Source organism: Mesocricetus auratus, unplaced genomic scaffold (assembly GCF_017639785.1).
Source record: "Mesocricetus auratus isolate SY011 unplaced genomic scaffold, BCM_Maur_2.0 Super-Scaffold_4256, whole genome shotgun sequence".
Lineage (NCBI taxonomy): Eukaryota > Metazoa > Chordata > Mammalia > Rodentia > Cricetidae > Mesocricetus > Mesocricetus auratus.
In genome coordinates this window covers 114,298,422-114,317,194 of record NW_024429182.1, presented here as the reverse complement: position 1 = coordinate 114,317,194, position 18,773 = coordinate 114,298,422, and the positions used below count along the sequence as shown (strand labels likewise).

General features: G+C 36.9%; 1 protein-coding gene and 1 long non-coding RNA gene across 5 annotated transcripts; one reads left to right on the top strand and one right to left on the bottom strand.

The window, feature by feature from the left end:
• Positions 1-235: 235 nt before the first annotated feature.
• On the bottom strand, positions 236-18,766 carry Saxo2 (stabilizer of axonemal microtubules 2). 2 transcript variants are annotated; one of them, XM_013118976.3, is made up of 4 exons: positions 18,612-18,766; positions 14,953-15,132; positions 12,850-13,052; positions 236-2,773 (listed from the first exon to the last, which is right to left on the bottom strand). In XM_013118976.3, the coding sequence occupies exons 1-4, from the start codon at positions 18,647-18,649 to the stop codon at positions 1,830-1,832; spliced, it is 1,365 nt and encodes a 454-aa protein (XP_012974430.1). In that variant the 5' UTR covers positions 18,650-18,766; the 3' UTR covers positions 236-1,829. The 2 variants fall into 2 exon arrangements, with proteins under 2 accessions (XP_012974430.1, XP_012974431.1); XM_013118977.3 differs by lacking the exon at positions 18,612-18,766 and adding an exon at positions 18,376-18,605.
• On the top strand, positions 5,042-12,991 carry LOC121133247. 3 transcript variants are annotated; one of them, XR_005870052.1, is made up of 3 exons: positions 5,042-5,126; positions 12,009-12,131; positions 12,907-12,991. It is a non-coding gene; the product is annotated as an uncharacterized LOC121133247 (long non-coding RNA). The 3 variants fall into 3 exon arrangements; XR_005870050.1 differs by having other exon boundaries at positions 5,086-5,126; positions 11,989-12,131; XR_005870049.1 differs by having other exon boundaries at positions 5,087-5,126; positions 11,959-12,131.
• Positions 18,767-18,773: the final 7 nt, after the last annotated feature.

The window sequence follows — 18,773 nt, the reverse complement described above, 5'->3', positions numbered from 1 at the left end:
GCAGTGTCATCAGTGTGTCCTTAGCCTAAGGAAGACTGCTTCAGAAAATGCCAGTAGATGTCTTCTTAAGGATGACTTTTGTTCAGAGAGGAGACCAACCCATCAAATTGCAGTGGGATTTGAATATTAAACATTGGAACATGTACCAGGATGAAGAGGATGGTACAATATTATCCAATTTAAATTTTTTATTATTATAGTATTTTTATTTTAAAATAATGTGTATCTACTTATGTATAGGCTTTTCCAGATAGGAATTTATTTGGAAGTTCAATATCAGCTAAAATACAGAAATGACTTCATGAAAACCAATCCATTTTATTAATTACACATAAAACAATTTTCAAACATTATGTATTTATAACAAATGCAAATATTGGGAATTCCTTTCAATTAATTAGAAATACTTCATAAAATACTACATATTCTTAAACAACTATGAAAACATTAAAATTCATTTTAAAGTCAATCATGTTTTCCTACGTATGATCACTTATTAAAATAATTACTTGATCTTAGCTCTCTAGAAACTTTCAGCATTTATAAGTGTAGTATGCTATTTCCGTGTCCCTCATTGGCATCTCTTCCCCTTCCTTCTTAGCACTTATCCTTAAACTTTCAGTGGTGAACAAGGTAGTTACAGCTCTTACTAGTGAACAGTGACTCTGGGTATGGCCACTGAATGCATAGGTACCTGTTTCTCCTGAAGATTTTGTCATAGCTGAAAATGTTCCCTAAAACTGCCCTAGCAAATATTTTTCCTTTTGAAAATGTAGCCATTCACACCAAAGTATTTAATCTCAATTCTCTATTCTCTGCCATAATTTATAGGGTGCCTGTGACTCTGTAGAGGGCAGATGCCTCTCACAAATGCATATTACTCATAAACTCAAAAGTTATTTTATAATCTTTGCTGTAGAGCAGGTAATGAGTATTAAGTCTGTAATTATCCTTATTTGAAAAGGAAAAAAGTAAGTACGAAAAGTAGCTGATAGCTAGTTAATCACACCTTTCTTGTGTACTTTATGCATTCAAATGTTTTACATGATTTAATGCTCCCAACAAACTTTTGTGAGGTACACAGGACCAATATTTTTTACACACGAATCACAATGGTATGTATGTGAGCAGTTTGCTTACAGTGGCATTAACAGAAACTGATTATATTAGTAGTTGAACTCTGGTCCTCTGATTCCCAGACCAGAGGACCTTTCCTTTTCAAATAATAATGTCTCTTACTATGCTGAACATGGCAAGGAGCAGAGAAGTAGTTTCTGACATCACCAACCAAACTCGACTTGTTCAATGCTCTGTAAATACGTTGAATGAATGAATAAATGAATGAATGAATAAAAGAGTAAATCCTGGACTTTTTGGAAGAGAAATTCATGTCTCACCTTCCATTTAGTTCTAGAGAGTCCCAATGTATCTGGTAACTAACATAGAGTAGCTGTATAATTGTGTAATTATAAAAAGAAGTATAAATGATAACAGACATATGTAGATGAGCATGCACATCATTTAGCCTTCAGTAATGTCCATTGAAGAACAGTCTTGAATCAGGAGACTGACACTGGTAGACTGCAGGTTCCAGGCTAGCATGGAGAGACAAAGGAGGCCCTGGTTCAAAAATCAAAAAATAAGAACAACAAAGAACATTCTTGGCTTAAACCATTAGTATGAAATGGATTTGGGAATTCTGATCTATATGTCCCAACTTGTTTAAAAAGCTAAAAATGATATAACTCTAATAATTTTTCACTGTAAAATTTGGGTTTTCTCTTAAAAAACTGAACTCTCATTAGCTTTCTTTTAAAATTATTTGATTACTAAAAGGCCTTCATTGCAGGAATGATCTTGCGAAAGAATTTATGTCCTTGGGAATTTGTATTTTCAAATACATAACCTGGAGGAGAAGGATAGCTAGCTGGGCAGATTTCCCGTTTCTTCGGGGTGTACTGTATAGAATACATGGTAACATCATCAAGTGGAACCGAACTCTTAACAGCAGCATTCAAAGGTCTGCAGCTCTCTGTTGGAATTAATTCATGTGGCACAAAGTGAGATCTGAAAGTGCTCAAGCCATCAAATTTTCCAGACGGATTGGGAATCTGTTGCTGCTGCTTAATAAGTCCTTGATGACAACTTTCCCACACTGGAAAATCTTCCTTCATGGTGCTTTTTCCTTGGAAAGGAAAATTGCTTTTTCTTCTGTGAGAAATGGGCCTGATGGCAACAACACGGCTGGCCTGATAGGGAACATAGTCAAGATGGCTGGTGCTGTTTAACTGCATGCTTCCTGGAGGGGGCACATACTCTGCTAATTTCTTGACTTTAGGTGGTGGAATTTCCCATGGTTGGAAACTGTCACGGAATTCAGTGCTTCCTTTAAATTGAGTGTTTTGGGTTACTCTTGTGTAGGCAGGTCTGCAGATTTTTGCAGTTTCTCCAGCAAAACCCTGAAAGTCGTTCCGGTGAGTGGTGAGATCCTCAAAAGGCTGGTCAGTAGGCTTATAAACTTCTTTTGGCCTTGCAAACATGACTTCTAGCTGGTGAGGTACAAAATCTCGACGATGACTTGTCTCACCATTAAAGGGGCCTACAGAACACTTGACCCCAGAGCAGGGCTTAAAGCTTTGCCTAGGCTTTATCTCTCGGGGAACATAGTCATCCTGAAATGTAGTTGAATTTCCGAATTTCACATCTGGGGGATGGTAAACTTGCTCTGGTTTACACAGTTCACATTTCTGAATATCCCAAGATCTATAATCATCTTGAAAATTAGAACAAACAAAACATTTTTAAATACTGTGGAAAAGGACTTTTCTTCAAAGAACTCTTACTACTCATGATCAATCATCCTCTGCTTTCTTTGAGATACACAAACACTACCATCAGTATGAAGTTGTCTTCATATTTGTTCTTTTTTGTTTTCCATCTTTTTCTATGCATCTCCCTCTTGAGGACAGTTACTTTTCTACTTCCAGATGTGTCTGATTACATACAAGAGCATATGGTACACATGAGCCTGACTGTGAAGGGAAAGCTAAATAGTCTGTGTTGGGGGTGAAGAGAGTATAAAATGTACTGGCTAGGATTTTCACTATAAGTCACAAAATACTAAGGTTATCTATAAAAATCAGGGCTAAGAAGTCTCCAACAGAAAGAAGTCAACGACTTGATTATGTATCTTATGAACTAGACAAGTTGCAAGGCCAAAACCATTTACAAGTCAATTGATCAACTTTCTAAAAACTTACAGGAATGACCTTCAGGATCCTATAATTGAAAATTAAAAGCCCTACAGACTATGTACACAATTTCAATTTGATTTTTATCAAAGATACAATATTGCATGAACTATTGGTCTTTAAAGCATTCCCAAGAGATACATAGCATCTAGAGAACAGGCCCCCAAACTGAGTGTGTTCAAAACTGTATTTCAATTTAGAAGTGAACATCAGGGCTGAGATCTGAGAGTTAGAAGTTCAGTCCATACAGCTTATTTAAATTATAGGTGGAAAATTGAAGTATTTATATTTCAGTGAAAGCTTATCTACTTCTAGAGAGAAAAGTACTAAGCTGATCAATATGATAAAATTTACTTCACACTATAAAATATTTATATTTAATTTATAAATTACAAGTATTTTACATACTAGATAATATAGAAAGCTTAGAAATATAATATCTATTGCATCCCCCCAAATTTTAAATATCAAAAGTTAATTTATGAAAGGCAAATATTTTATATATAAGGTAAGATAATAGAATATGAACCAAAGTCTATGGAATGACTACTGGAATAGTTAATCCTTGAATATTCACTATATGGCCTTCAACTGTGAAAAAATATTCTTCATTCATAGGTATTCCTGCCGAGTTTTAAACTAAATGATTAAACTACTGATGTTTAGTGAAAGTGGAAACTCAGCTGAAGAGCAGATAATATTTAAGTTACCAGAATTCAATGAAACCAAGTGGCAGGAAAAGATGAACCAGACCAATACTATGATCCTAAAACTAAAAATCAAGAATAGGATAGAAGAACATAAAGAATGGCATGAGGTAATATTGCAGACTGATGGCAGATGGAAGGCATATTCTGAAAGATTTGTATAGAAGCAATGAAATAGGTAACTGGAGAAGGCCAGCTTTTAGGATAGCAACTAGGGAAGATGTGTGAGTGAAGCAAAGCTGCTATGAGTGGGATCATGTACATGTTAGCTAGAACACTTCCGTACAGTTCCCTCTGTACCTGACAACTTTCTATTTCCAGTTCACATGAAGCTTTGCCATGAATCTTTCTCTTAAGCTACCATGAAGGGATCTCTGTTCTTTAGGAACTACAGTATAAAATTATAGCACTATTTACAGTAACTAAAAGAAAATCAGAGATGTTAGGGAAAATCCATATTTCCTGGTTATATTGGGAAAGTTTTTGTTGCCAAAGTGACTAAGAAAAACAATGCTTATTTTAGGTGAATAAGCAAATGATAGGAGAAAGTATTTTCCCATACCAGTGCAACTAGGGCGTTTGAAAAGGAAACAAGAATGTGGAGGGTGAGAGACAAAGTCTCTTGATAGTATTAGGTAGTATAAGCACTATTTCTTTTTAAGTTTTCAATCTCAGCATCAGGATTATCACAGAGCAGGTATTGACAAAGGTTTTTCTGTAATAGCCAGATAAGAAGCTAAGTCTCTAAATGTGTGATGCCTACTGTAAAGGCAAACATCTATTTGTGTACCAAGAATGTGGCAATAGGTAGCATGGAAAAGAACGGGTGGGTCAACTGAATTTTATTTACAAAAAGAAAATGGTGGGCTGGACTTGGCCCACAGGCCAGTTTTTTTCCCTTGTTTTAAAAATTTACAATACAAATTTTTAACAAACCATAGTCATTTTTTGAGTAATAATGTTCTGATTTACATGTGCAATTTGTGCACCTTAACGATAGGGACATACTGAGAGATGAATCTTTACAGTTCTTTCACTATGGGAATAAAAGCATTCCAAAGTGCCTATGACCTCACTAGATGGCATCATCTTAGTGGGCTGTGGCTGTAAACTCAGTCTTCTGTTGACTGAATTGTTACACAGACATGACTGAGGAGTAACAACTAAGGTACAGCACATTTCCAATTCTTACCTCTTTTACTTTGTACTTTTATAGTCGGTTAAAAAAACCAGCCAAATCTGATAGCATAAACACTATATTGTTGTTGCATTTATTTCTGGGGACTTTTTTCTCTTTATGAAGACCAAGTTTCTGTTGCTTCATATTACATTTACCTGATGAATTTCTCTTAAAACTGAATATGATGCTGGGTGTTGGTGGCTTGGTGGCACATGCCTTTAATCCCAGCACTCAGGAGGCAGAGGCAGGTGGAGCTCTGTGAGTTTGAGGCTAGCCTGGTCTACAGAGCGAGTTCCAGGGCAGCCTCCAAAACAATACAGAAAAACCCTGTCTCGAAAAAAAACCCTGCATATGACATTGATATTATCTTTGATAATTCTTTTTTCTTGTCTGAAAGACTTTATAGAAGGTATTTTCACTAAGGGTTGATATGGTTGATGGACCCTAGCCTTCACCATTTTCAAGACATTAACTCCATTATCTTCTAGTTTCCACGGTACCAGTCCTCACTCTTATGTTCTTAATTTGCTTCTTTTTTGTTGTTTTTGAGACAAAGTTTCATGTAGCTCAGACTGGCCTTCAACTCTTTGTTTAGCCAAGGATGTCTTTACCTTCTGATTCTTCTGTATCTATTTACCATGTACCAGGATTACAGGTATGTACCAACATGCCTGAATTTATAAAATGCCTCTCATACTAAGCAGTCTGTATGTTTCTATGTGATTTTAAAACTATAAATGTAACCAGCTTGGGCGTTTTAAAGTTTTCTGGGTCCATATTTTGATGTCACTCATTACTTATGGAAAAAAATCTTTTCTATTCAATCTTCAGGTGATCCTCCCATTTTTTCCCACCTTCTAGTATTTTAAGTACATGTGTGTTAGGACAATTTCAAAGTGGTCTACAGCTTTGGGCACTGCATGCTGTTTTCCCTCCTTACATTTGGTTTATATCTGAAGTTCATGACTCCTTCCCTATGGGTGTACTCTTATCTACTCAAACACCTATGTAAGGTATTGTCATCACTATTAATTTTTTTAGTTATTGCATTCTCCTTTTTGTATTTTCCCTCTTTAGGCTAATTTTTCTACTTGTTTCTGACCATCAGTCATAATTTTTGATTCTCTGATAAATCCATTATCTGACTCCTTCCTAGACTGAATTTACCTTTGGTCTCATGAAAATGTCTTCCTTTTCCTCCTCCCCCTTCTCTCCTCATTTCCCCTTTTATAATTTGAGAACCAGAAATCGTAAATGAATCCATGTTCATTTCTCAGAGCTTTATTGAGGTCAGTTTTGTCCAATCCATAATTAAGTTTGGGTCTCTCTGTTGCTATGCTTGCATTCAGAGGACCAGAATGTCTTTGGTATTGCTCCTGTGTTCAGGTTGGAGGCTGGTTTGTGGGGAGGCTTTTCATTTATCTGGTCCATCTTTAGCTTTTTATACTTCAGGAAATGTGTCTCTCCATATCCTGCCCTTTCCCAGCAGTGAGCTGATGGTACTCATTTCCAAGTGAGGTAGGTTACTGTGTGTATATGGAGAGGTATCTGTTTTTCTTCTCCAGATCTGTCTATCCTGCATCGCAGAGGCAGATAGATCTTCGCAATGCTTAGTTCGAGGGACATCGTCTCATTTCATGTTAAGAAGTTTCTTTTTTTGGTTGATAACTCTGGGGGTCCTGCCCCTTTCTGAAGGGAAACAGAAGAGGCATGGATCTTGGGAGAAGAAGAGAGACTGACAAGAGAGGTGGTAGGGAAAACTGTGGCTGGAATGTAATACATGAGAGGAGAATTTTAAAAACTTTGTTTTGCTTCTTGTTTCCTATTTCTTGTCTCCAAGCTGCAACATTCACTTTGCATGATACCTCTTCTGCTTTTGCTTTGTTAGTGGACTTATGATCTCAACTTTTTAAGGGATTCATGAACGCTTATGATTCTATACATTACCTGCCTAGCTTTTCCAAGTTTGGCTGAGAACACTCTTCAGTTTTCTGCATTTTACTCAGAACTTGGAAATCCCAGATCATTCTTTATCATTTTAAATTACATCTGCAATTCTACAAATTCAGTTTCTGTAACAGATATCTACTTGAACTTTATTAATTCTTAAGTTAATTTGGTGGATTATCTTTCTCAAAGAATTTTCACAATTTATATAAATATAATTTGACATCAGATTTTAAATCCCTTATAGGAAAAACCACTCTAAAATTATTTATATACAATACCACGAATGATCCAGCTAGTCTTGACTATATCACTATTTGCTTTCCCTCATATGTTCCCCATCCCATATTTCCTATTCTTTTGAATTAGCACAGGTTTTTAATTATCTTATCTTTATTAGAATTTCAATAAGCCTTCCTCCATTTTTAAATAAAATGTTTACTTTCACTAATTATGGAACCTCTCTGGCTTATGTATGCAGATGTTGTGAACACTTCCACAATAGTTTTCTTTAATGCTACTGTTCTAACATTTTCAATCCCATATTTGTTTGAAAACATACCATGACTTTATGAAATCAATATTTTAGCAACATATTTTCTATTTGTACATTCTATTTTATTCATTCATAGATTCCATGTTTCTATCTGATTCATTTTCCTTCAACTACAAGATCTTCCTTTAAAATTCTGCAGTATTGCTGTGCTGCTAGTAGCTCTCTCAGTTTTTGTTTTAAAGAATCTTTGTCATATTTTTGAAGACAATTTTACTAGTTATATAAGTCTGAGATTCAGTATATTTAAATAGTTTCTTGTGGCATTTAAAAATTATTTTAAAAAGTTTAATTTTCATACAACGTTTTGATTGTATTATTTATCCTTCCGCAAGTCTCCCTAGATCCTCTGGATCTTACTCACCCAACACTTCATGTTCAATCAAAAACAAAATACAAGAATTACCAAACCATAACACACATACACACACACACACACACACACACACACACACACACACACACACACACACACACACACACACACACACACCACTCATGAGCACCAAAACATTGATCAACTACTCCTGAGCATGAGTCCTGTCTGGGAATGTGGTTGATATACCCTAAGTCACTCATTCAATTGGAGAAAACTGATTTTCCCTCTGTAAGGAAGTATCAGTTGCAAATAATTTCTTGGTTAAGGGTGGGACTTTGTGCCCACTTCACCTTTTCCATGTTGGGATTTTGTTGGGCTTGAATTTTTATAGATCTTATATATGCTATCACATTCTCTGTGAGTTCATATGTGCATCAGCCCTGTTGTGTCTGGAAGACTTGTTTCCGTGGAGACATCATTTCTGGTTCTTAAAATTTTTCTGCCTCATCTTCTGCATATATTCCTGATACCTGAGGGGGGAGGGGTTTGATATAGACATCCTATTTAGAACTGCATGCTGTTCCATTGGGCTTCAACAAAGTCTACTTAATTCTCTTTCTAGACAATTTTTTTTCATAAATAGATTTCCATCATCTTTAAGAATTCTTTACCTTTTAAAAATGGAATTTATCTAGGGGGAAGTTTCTTTTGTGTTTATCTATTTGGAACTTAAATCTATGCAATGATTCTATCACAAATTTTGGTAGTTCTTTTTCTATTTATCTCCATACAAAGGAACCATGGAAACTAAATTCTTTCTTTAGTAGAAATTTTGCTTTCAGATATTTGGCATATAGGGTATGGGTATATCCCCTCAATCCAATATAAATTAAGCTTGGTAGACACAGTCATGCTCTATGTTTAAATGTCCCTAGGACATGATTTGGGTGTGTTTGTGGTAAACTCTTCATTCTAATAGGCTTTATCTACTAAGCATCTACTCCCAAATAAACTTCTTAGGTGTTTCTTGTAATTTTTTGGCTCGGTCTTTCAGTACATCCATCAAACAGTGCGAATTTCACAAAGAAATAAGCAATGTATATGGGATTTTTGTATATTGCAATCTGGGTCAGCTTACATATCAAATAGCTTACTGCTTTACTTTTCCCATAGTAAATTGATTTTGTATATGGACTTGGCAAATATTCTCACAGAATTAGTAGCTCATCTATCTATAAGGTGGACAGCACTTTATGGAACTTTAGGTTTCTTCCTGCACAAGCTGCCTGGTACTAAAAGGACTTAAATTTTTATATTATTTTCTTAGTTGTTATAATAAAAGCACTGATTTCTACTACCTATGACATACTTTTCACCTTCATAGGAACTTATAAATATATGTAATGTAGTCAAAATAAAAATAAGTAACATATTTGAGCATGGTGACACATATATGCAATGTCAGTTATGGGGAGATGGGGACACGGGGGGTGGGTGGACAGGTGGACACCCTCTGAAATATACAATTTCAACACCAGCCTGTGCTACATAAACATTGTTTAAATATATAATGGTTATAAAATGTCCAGATTGTCAATCAAGGCTCTTCCCAATATAATCTCAACCTGCATTTATAGAGTACATCCTAGTTTCTGAGTCCTGACTCTGATCCCCAGCAGTTTCATTCAAGAAATCTGCTCCCACCCCTCACCATTTTATGCGGTTTTTCTTATTTTATTCTAGCATTTGGTAATCCTTCCTATTTCTATACTGTGTTTTGATACAAGCTATACCTGTGTTAACCCAGCCTAGTCTTGAACTATATAGGATAGGCTGACTTTGAACTTGAGGTCCTCTATCAGCTTTCCAAGTACTGGTAGTACAGGCATGCCACAACAAACAAATACTAAATACAAATTTTTGAATTGTTCCCCTAACTTTTGAGTTTCTTTACCTAGTCATCAATTAATAAGCAGTCATGGTTGTGAATAATGCTAAAACGGATCTAGGAATACATATTATAATTCTGAAGTAATTATTTCATTTCCTTCTGTTATGAATCCTGGTTAGATATTGATGGATCATATGGAAGCTCCATTTTTTGTGGGGGGGGATTTTTATTCCTATGAAGAGGAGTACAAAGTTCTCTTTTTTCTTTTTTTTCTTTTGTTTTCTTACCAACAGGGGTTTTCTTTTACTGTTTGATGTTTGCTTACCAACAGGAGTTTTCTTTTACTGTTTGATAATATCCAAAGAAATAGATGTGAAGTGTATCTTAGTTTGTTTTTCATTTGCCTTTCCCTATCTTAGTGACCCTAAGTATTTTTTCATGTACTTGTTTGTCATTTATGTGTTCTGTGGAAGAATGTTTATTCAGATTCAAGGGCCATTCTTAAATAAGGTTATTTTTTGTAATAAATTGTTTGAGTTTCTTATATATTTTGTATATTAACTCCTTATCTGGTATATTTTTGCAAATATTTTTCAAATACATATGTTGCTATTTCACTTCTTGCTGCATAGTTTTTTAGTTTTATATAATCCTAGTTGTATCTTTTTGCTCTTGTTGTATGTGCTTTTGGCATCCTATCTGAACAAATTCCAAAGTCAGTATTTCTTCTTGGAGTTTTACAATTTCAGGTCTTCTATTTGAGTCTTTCTTCTCCTATAATTTTTGTGTGTGGTATAAAAACCAAATTTATTATTTTTATATTGCAGTTATCCAGTTTCCCCAATACAAATTATTGAAGAAATTCTATTTTTTCTACATTGTATATCTATAGCTCCCTTGCTGAAGATTAGTTGGCTATATATGCTAATATACACACTTGAGCCCTTGATTCTGCTTCATGGGTCTGTGTGTACATTCTCTTGTTATTAGCATACTAATTATGGTAGCCTTTTAATATAGTTAGAAATCAGGAAATATCTCCCAGACTTTGTTCTTTCTCTAAACTGCTTTGAGTATTAGTCTTCTGGGGGTGTCATGTGGATTTTAGAATTGTTTTCTATTTCTGAGAAAATGCCACTAGAGTTTTCTTAGGGATTGCACTCAATCTGTAGACTGCTTTGGTATCATAGGCATTTTAATACTATTTATCCCAATCCATGGATAAAAGATAGCTTTCCACTTCTTTCATCTGTGTTCTATATTTTTCAGTGTACAGAGTTTTTACTTCATTATATTGGCTATAAAATTTCTGAATGTCAGGAATGACCTTCCAATCTATAGCTCAGTATTCTCTATAATAGCAAGCATATGGCAGAGAAACCCTAAGACCTTTATCAAATCACAGCAATCTATTTTTAGTATCTAAAATTTAACATGAATTTCTAAGCTGAGGACAGACAAAATTTCTGTTTCAAGAAACCGCATGTTCAGAAATGTAAATCTACTTACTGCACTGTAGGATATTTTCCTCTGTAATATTCTATTTGTGTCTTTCCTCTGCCCTCCACTCTTAGACTATAATAGATACCTGCTCTTACAAAGGTATTCAGAAGTACACACAGAGAATTACAATCACACAAAATTAAGTACAGTAGAGGTTGTTGTTTCACATCTGAAAACCTGGAACACTATGTGTCTGTAAGGGTTAGATATGCTGTGTGCATCAAAGGACAGAGTATTTCTCTTTTTAATACATATTACACAGAAGAAAATTACTATGGTTTCATAAATGGCATAGTAATTTTCACTGATTATCTTTTAGTCAAGATTATCTTTTATATATCAGTATCTCAGCAATTTGCTTGTGCTGTATTTGATTATATTTACCATTCATGGTCATTATAATTTGTTCTTCTATAGCAGTGCATGTACTCAGTTTTTCAAAACCAGAAAAAACTTTTTCAAAATCAGAAAGAACATTATTCCTAACTTCCCTGACAGATCATAGTATATTGATACCTTGCATTTTACTTACCTCTTTAATGTTAAGCGTTTTTAAAGTGTTCATTAGTTATTATCTAATTAACTATATCTGCTAACACTGATGCAGAATGTTTTATATTGGAACATACTCATTCAGCTACTTCACATAACCAACAGAAAGAATATAAGCCTGCTGTGCAACTGTGTATTAATGAAAAACAAGCAAACCAGAATAGCTCATTATCAAGATGGTCTGTTTTTAAATGAAGATCCAAGAGCAATAGAGCATTTTAAAATCATGTGAGTTTTTGTTGGGAGGGGGGAATCATACAATACCAGCGCTTTCTCTTGTAAGTGAGCTGCTAACAATGGGAAAGTACACTCCCACTTCTTTCTTGCTGCGAGCAAGGCTTAGAGGAACAGGGCCTATATGCTGTCATCTAGAACTGCTTGTCAGCGTGAAGATGTTTACCTTATTCTGAAATCCGGTATCAAGAATCATCTGCTCATAGATCCTCCAATCTAGCCTTTAGAGTATAAAAGTAATACTCTGCTTGTTAATCTACTAATTAGTTAGTTTTACAGGTTGGTCTGGAATTTGTATCAAGAGCACAGTTGCTGTTTTATCTTTTCAATAACTCCAACTTTCTCTCATAATGAATTTCTACTCGTTATAGGCTAGGAAAGGGTGAAAAAGATAATACCAACTAAATATGACAAAGTGACAAGTGTAGCATATATCCCTGTCTAGTGACATCCTTTGCTTTTAATATGCTCTGAGATACAGAAAACTTAGGGTATAAATGTGGAAAGAGTCTAAGACTCCTAATTCCCCATGAGGCAGTTTGTTTGTTTATAATTAGGTTTTGCTAACAATACTATTTTGGTCAAAGACAAGAATGCTCTTTCCTAACTGGTGACTAAATATGATAATACAAGAAAATTACTAGTCGACTATAAAGGTCAAAGACAGCATTTTTAGGTTTGGGGTACCTTTGTTTTTACAATGACAAGTTACCTTTATAAGTTGGGACAGTGTCCAACTTTCCTTTTTCAACTTGTTGTCTTTCCACAGGACGGACTTTTACCACAGGCTGTACTTCGAAAGGATTAAAATCTTGTTTGTAGGTAGTACCAAGATCAATTTTCCCCTGTTTGGGTTTATATTCTTCTGGTACGTGGCGAGTCTGTTTGACAAGTTCATAAGGACGATAATCTGACCTGAAATTTTATATATATATATATATATATATATATATATATATATATATATAGTGTGGGTGTGTGTGTCTGTGAAACATAGCCTCACTGGTTCTTCTGTTTTTATTATTATAGTACCGAAATCTTCAATTTTGTCTTACTTGAACAATCTAAGGAGATAATAAAATTGTAATAGCTTATTATTTGAAAGAAGCAACTGAATAGTTATATAAGGTTCTATTCAATGACAAGAAAAGACATGACAAATCCTAGTTTTTTTAAATTGAAACATTTCAATTTGATCTTGTAAGTAAAATTCTCAAGTAATTTTATTTTATCTAATGTAGAGGGAAATCTCAAGAGAAAGATTTGGTGAGCTGATAATTGATAATTTGCCAAAACTTGCTCTGTATTCACTTTGTCAGAAGCCACATTCACCTGCATAGACTATACTTAGGCACAGTGTCTTCCTACGAAAGTCACAATATATTCCTGTGCATTGTTAAAATGATCATTAACTCTGGGTCATAGTACAGTTGTCAGCCTTACTAAGATTTTGGATCTCTTAGAAGCCCTGGCCACGGACGGGAATGAAATGGTAATCTAGCCACCCTATGCATTATACAACATTATTGTGATGGAGGTGTAATGCAGGAGCTGAGACAGAATGGAATGGAGGAAACCAGAGATTCAAGGCTAACTGGACTTCCTGAATCCAAATCCTGGCTCTATCATTCAATAGCTGCATAACCTTGGATAACTTAGTTAACCTGATTATGCCCTAGTTTCCCTTTAAATAATATTGGACAATATTATCATGTACATCATAGTTATTTTAAAGATGCACACAGTCAATCCTGACAGTTACCTAACTGAGCTACAATTATGATGTCAAAAGATCTCATACAAGTTCACACAGTCTCTTCCTGTGTTATAGAAACATAGAAACATATAGTATAGAATGAGACTTATTCTTAGTATAGATAAATCACCCCTAAATTTTCTAGTCAATATGATCAACATGAGAGAATCATGGAAGAGTTCCAAGCCCCTGCTTTTAGGAATGTTGTGTACCTACTGTAGGTAATGGGCATTGTATTAGGTTCCTGAGGATGGAATAGTGAGAAAAGAATAGATGTACATCCTGCTGGTATAGAACACTGAAATGAATCTAATAACAAATAGTAAGATCTTATGAGAAATTACAAGAGGGATATTTACTTGGTCTCAATAGCTAAATAAAACACAGGTAGGGTGTCAGAGATGACAGTTACAAAGGAAAATTGAGTTGATCTTTATAGATTGGATGAGTATTAGCTAGGAAAAGAAGGAAGGAGAATTCCAAACAGGGAAAACAAACTAAAGATGCAAGCAGGGTTTGATAATCCATGTAGTTATGGAAGGGATTGAGTCTATGCTAAAAAACAGAAACTTTTTTAAAGCATTTTAAGTAGAACCATGATAGGACTATATCTGCACACTGAAAAGATTGCCTTGGCAGGCTGATGTATTGGATACCAATGAGAGATGCAAAAACTAGAACACACACACACCTATACATACCCACACATACATGTTTGAACTCACACATACATGTTTGCATGCACAAGCATAAGTACAAATACACTCACACACACACATTAGGAAAAAGGTATTCATCTTGATGGTAGAAACAGTGCAAAGTACATAGATATGAGCTATTTTATGCAATTAAAAATCAGAAAAACCTTTTGTTTTTCCTTCTCTTTGCCAAAGTACTTAATTCCTACCTTTCTGTTTTTCTCAAGTTGTAAATTAGTTTTTGCTTCTAAAGTTTAGTTCAACTTAATTCAACAAGCTAGTTAAATTTAAATAGTAAGAAAACTTTATTAAGGTCAGAAGAGTTGGGCCAAAAATAAGGAAATAGTTTCTCAATATTTACTTAAATGTAGTTATTCCTTCCATTTTACCACGGTGTGCTTGAAATTCTTGCTTGGGTTTAAGACTCTGAGGTGGAAGAACATCGCCATACTTTGGATATTTTTCCAAATACTCCGTTGTTGGACAAGATATGCCAGAATGTTCATAAACCCTTGTGGTTCCATGAGGACAACGATGCCGTCTGTACAAACAAATAAACTGAAACATTATTTTGCCTTAAAAGCATCTCCTGTGGTTATTACAGGTTAACAGGATCCCCAATGAACTCACCACTTAGAACTTTAGCACAGCTTCCCTCTCTGCATTGGAGCTCATAAAAATAATAAGTAAATTACAGTATAGCCTTATGTAGCAGAAACGGGTTTTGCTTATCACAGTTTAGTGACTTCTTATGCTACTGAAGTAGAAATGCTAACGAGTAAATTTCCTAGATGTCTGGCAGACAAGTTTTCCATTTCAGTTTCACCTAAAACAGATACTTACGGGTGACTCTGATTCAGAACATAGCTACAAAAGGACGGAGGCAGAGCACAACATTCTTTTTCAGTAGTTGGAATATAGTAGAGGTCAAGAGGGATTGGAGCTGGGAGATGCTAGGCAGCATCCTGATTACACATCTTTATTCTTCCATGTGTCTAAGAAGCTTTAAGTCAGAAGAGTCAAGAGACTCAGCAATGCCCCCTCCCAAAATGAGGCTGCTATCAAGTGCTGAAGTGATTTTGTTCCATGCAGGGTCCAAGACACTCAGAAAATCCAGGAGGAGAGTACACAGGTCATGTATAAATAAAAGTTCTGATAGAGCTGCATTGATTAACAAGACACAACATTTTAGGAATTGCCACTGTTTTCATGCCCACCAAAGTACTGCCTTCACACTGTAGCATACCAAAGACTGTGGACAAATATAAAAGAGTGCAGACAAATTATAAAAGAAAGCAAAAGCCTCATAATCTAACATTTGTAATCCTTAAAAGGAAAATGTCTTTCTTCTGATTTATAGTTTTTCTAGTGGTTATAGCTGTTCACAGTTGTTAAATCTTTCTCTTTTTTGAAGAAGCAGCTCATAGAAATGATTAAATTGGCTGGGCAGGGAGGTGCACTCCTAAAATCCCAGCACTCAGGAGGCAGAGGCAGGCAAGTCTCTGTGAGTTCCAGGCCAGCCTGGTTCTGAGTTCCAGGCCAGGTAGAACAGTTACACAGAGAAACCCTGCCTTAGGGAAAAATGTGAAATTAGATGTTCCTATTGGGAGAACAAAGGAATTGATTTAAGGTTCATAAGAGAGAAAAGATGGCATATGGTTTGAACCTGAAATGCTCACGTTTTGAATCCTTGCTTCCCAGCGGATGGAACCATTCTGGAAGGATTTTGGAAGCTGGCACCTACCTGGTAGAAGTAGGTGGCTAATGGCAGACCTTGAAAGATGATAGCCTGGTTCTTGATTCCAAAGGCTCTACTTCCTGGTCTGCCAGCATGTAAGAAGCCTTGCTTCATGTTCCAGGAACAAGAACTCTACCATGCCTGACAGCATGGACGGCGCCCTCTGGAACTGCATGCCCAAATGGCACTTTCCTCCTTTTTCCTGTCTGGTATTGCTACTACATCATGCAAAGGTATCTAACAGATGGTCTTGAACAACAAGAATAGAGAAAGATCTTCCCTTTTTCCTTCCAACAGGGCAAGAGGCAAAAGGTAGGATGTACAGGGATGGTGGTGAAGAATCTTTGTCCCATTCTGAGACAGTGTCCCATGGAGGTAGCCACATTTAAAAACCATTGGCTGAGTGGAAATATGTGTGTCATACATAGTAACTCTTCATTTTGTCAAAGATTCTTGTGCCTCGTTTTATAAAAAACAAAAGGAGCAGAACACTGCCTTGGAAGAAACTAAACTTCTGCAAGGGACACTTCAACAGAAGTTACTAGCCATGCTCCAAAGCTTAAAGAGGCTATTTCTTACATTGGCAGTGCCCCACCTCTTTGGATAATGATATTATTTGAATAATGAGGAGTCCCCAACACAATGAATTTCTTGATGGCTGGATAGGAAATAACTTATGCTGCAAATAAATTCAGATTAAAATTTTTTTTCTTACCAGATTTTGTAGATTCACACCTTAAAAGTTGTGTTTGTACCCATACTTACATACAAACAATGTTTATTAGGAAAAAAGGCAGAAAAACGGTAGGCATTTTGGTCGGATCGGGTGGGACAGGTATTCTGGCACTCGGGAGTCATGCAGCTCAGATGGAAAGGTATCCTGGAGCTTGGGAGCCAAGGACTACCACAGGCCGCAGTAAGCTTCACGGCTTACAGCTCTGTCCCAGGGAAAGGCTTCCCCAGTGTATCTGCTCTGCTCAGGCAGGAGAGGCTCTTCTAGCTGGAGATGTTTGCCCAGTGTAGCAGCTTTGCTCCAGCAGCAGGTTTCCGGGGCAAAGTTGCTACAGTTCAGCTCTGTTCTCGGAGGAGTGGACAGCAGAGTGTAGCAACTCTGCTCTGCCAGGGCAAGGTTTCCCCGGCCAAAGTGTTACAGCCCGGCTTGCTCTGCTCTGCCCAGGGTCGCCTCTGCTCTGCCTCCGCCAAAGGTCTTCACCCAAAGGTCATAGATGGGGTTTATTGGGAGGGAAGAATCCAGGAGAGTGCAACACTTTTGACGGGGAAACCTTGCTCTGGCAGAGGACAGCCGGGTAGAGGGAACAGCCACAAGCTGAGCACACACAGGGTTTATGTAGGGATTCCAGGGTGGGGATTGGTCAGATTTCAATGCTGAGCTCAGATTGGCTAGAGCTCTGTTCAAGGATTGGTTAGTTTCCTACACAGAGTTAGGGTCAGATTTGGCTCTGGTTTCAGGGCCAAAGTGTGTTTCTTTCTCTGGTCCTTTTTAGCCTTTTGGCTTCAATTTTAGGGACAAAGTGTGTTCCTTTGGCACTGGTTTCAGGGTCAGGGTACATTTCTTTGATTCTGGTTGCAGGGCCAAAGTGTGTTTCTTGTCTCTGCTGGGGTGTGTTTCTTTGACTGGTCCCTTTTCCCTATAAAAACTGCTTTCAATCACCATGCATTGTAGGTGGTTGCCCCTAGAAGAGGATTAGAAATACAAAGGGCTTGGAATTATTCATATTTACTTAGCAAAGGTGACCTAATCTCTGGGTCAACAGTAAGGCTGAGGAAAGAGATGAATGTGTTTACTGGTGGGGGGAGGTTGTGAGGTTTAAGGTGGGGACTACTGCCATTTTTGTTTGTCAGGCAGACCCTGAGCAGGAATAACAATAGGGTTTAGATGATGGAAAGCCCTGGGTTGTTAACTAAAGACCTTGGATACCGTTTTTTTTAAATTAACCATCAGAATTGGTGGTGGTGGGGAGGGCACGAACTCTTCCCCGTCCAGATTCCATCACTTAATAAGCCATATTCGCTCGTACTACTTACCAGGGCTGGACTGTATTTCAGTTTAAATCTCTGAATAGGAAGTCTCGGGCATTACAAAGAGGAAAAGTTTTGCCCCAGGAGCCAGACAAGCAGAGAAAAAGGGTGCACTTCGCAGAGGGTAAGTGGAGGCGTCGCTGGGCACTGGCCCCTCAGGCAAGGAAGTAATGGGGGTTGCAGCGAGGAGTGAGCGGTGCTTACGGCCCCGCCGACCCCTGGTCGGCCGTTCCGTTTCTTACCCGCAGGTGCAAATCTGACACAGACACCAGTTCCTCATGGCCTTGGCTCCGGCGTCTGGCTCCGCAGGGCTTCAGCCGGCACCTCAGAGCAGCCACAGCGTCCGCGGTCGTCAAGGCGACCGCGGGATTCCATGGTGAAGGGCGTGACGCGACTTCCGGCGG

Coding starts and splice junctions, on each gene's coding strand:
- Saxo2 (XM_013118976.3), bottom strand. CDS start 18,649: ATGAGGAACTGGTGTCTGTGTCAGATTTGCACCTGCGG. Junction 15,133..18,611: donor TGTCAGATTTGCACCTGCGG/GTAAGAAACGGA, acceptor TTGTTTGTACAG/ACGGCATCGTTGTCCTCATG. Junction 2,774..12,849: donor CACTGTCCCAACTTATAAAG/GTAACTTGTCAT, acceptor CTAATTTTCAAG/ATGATTATAGATCTTGGGAT.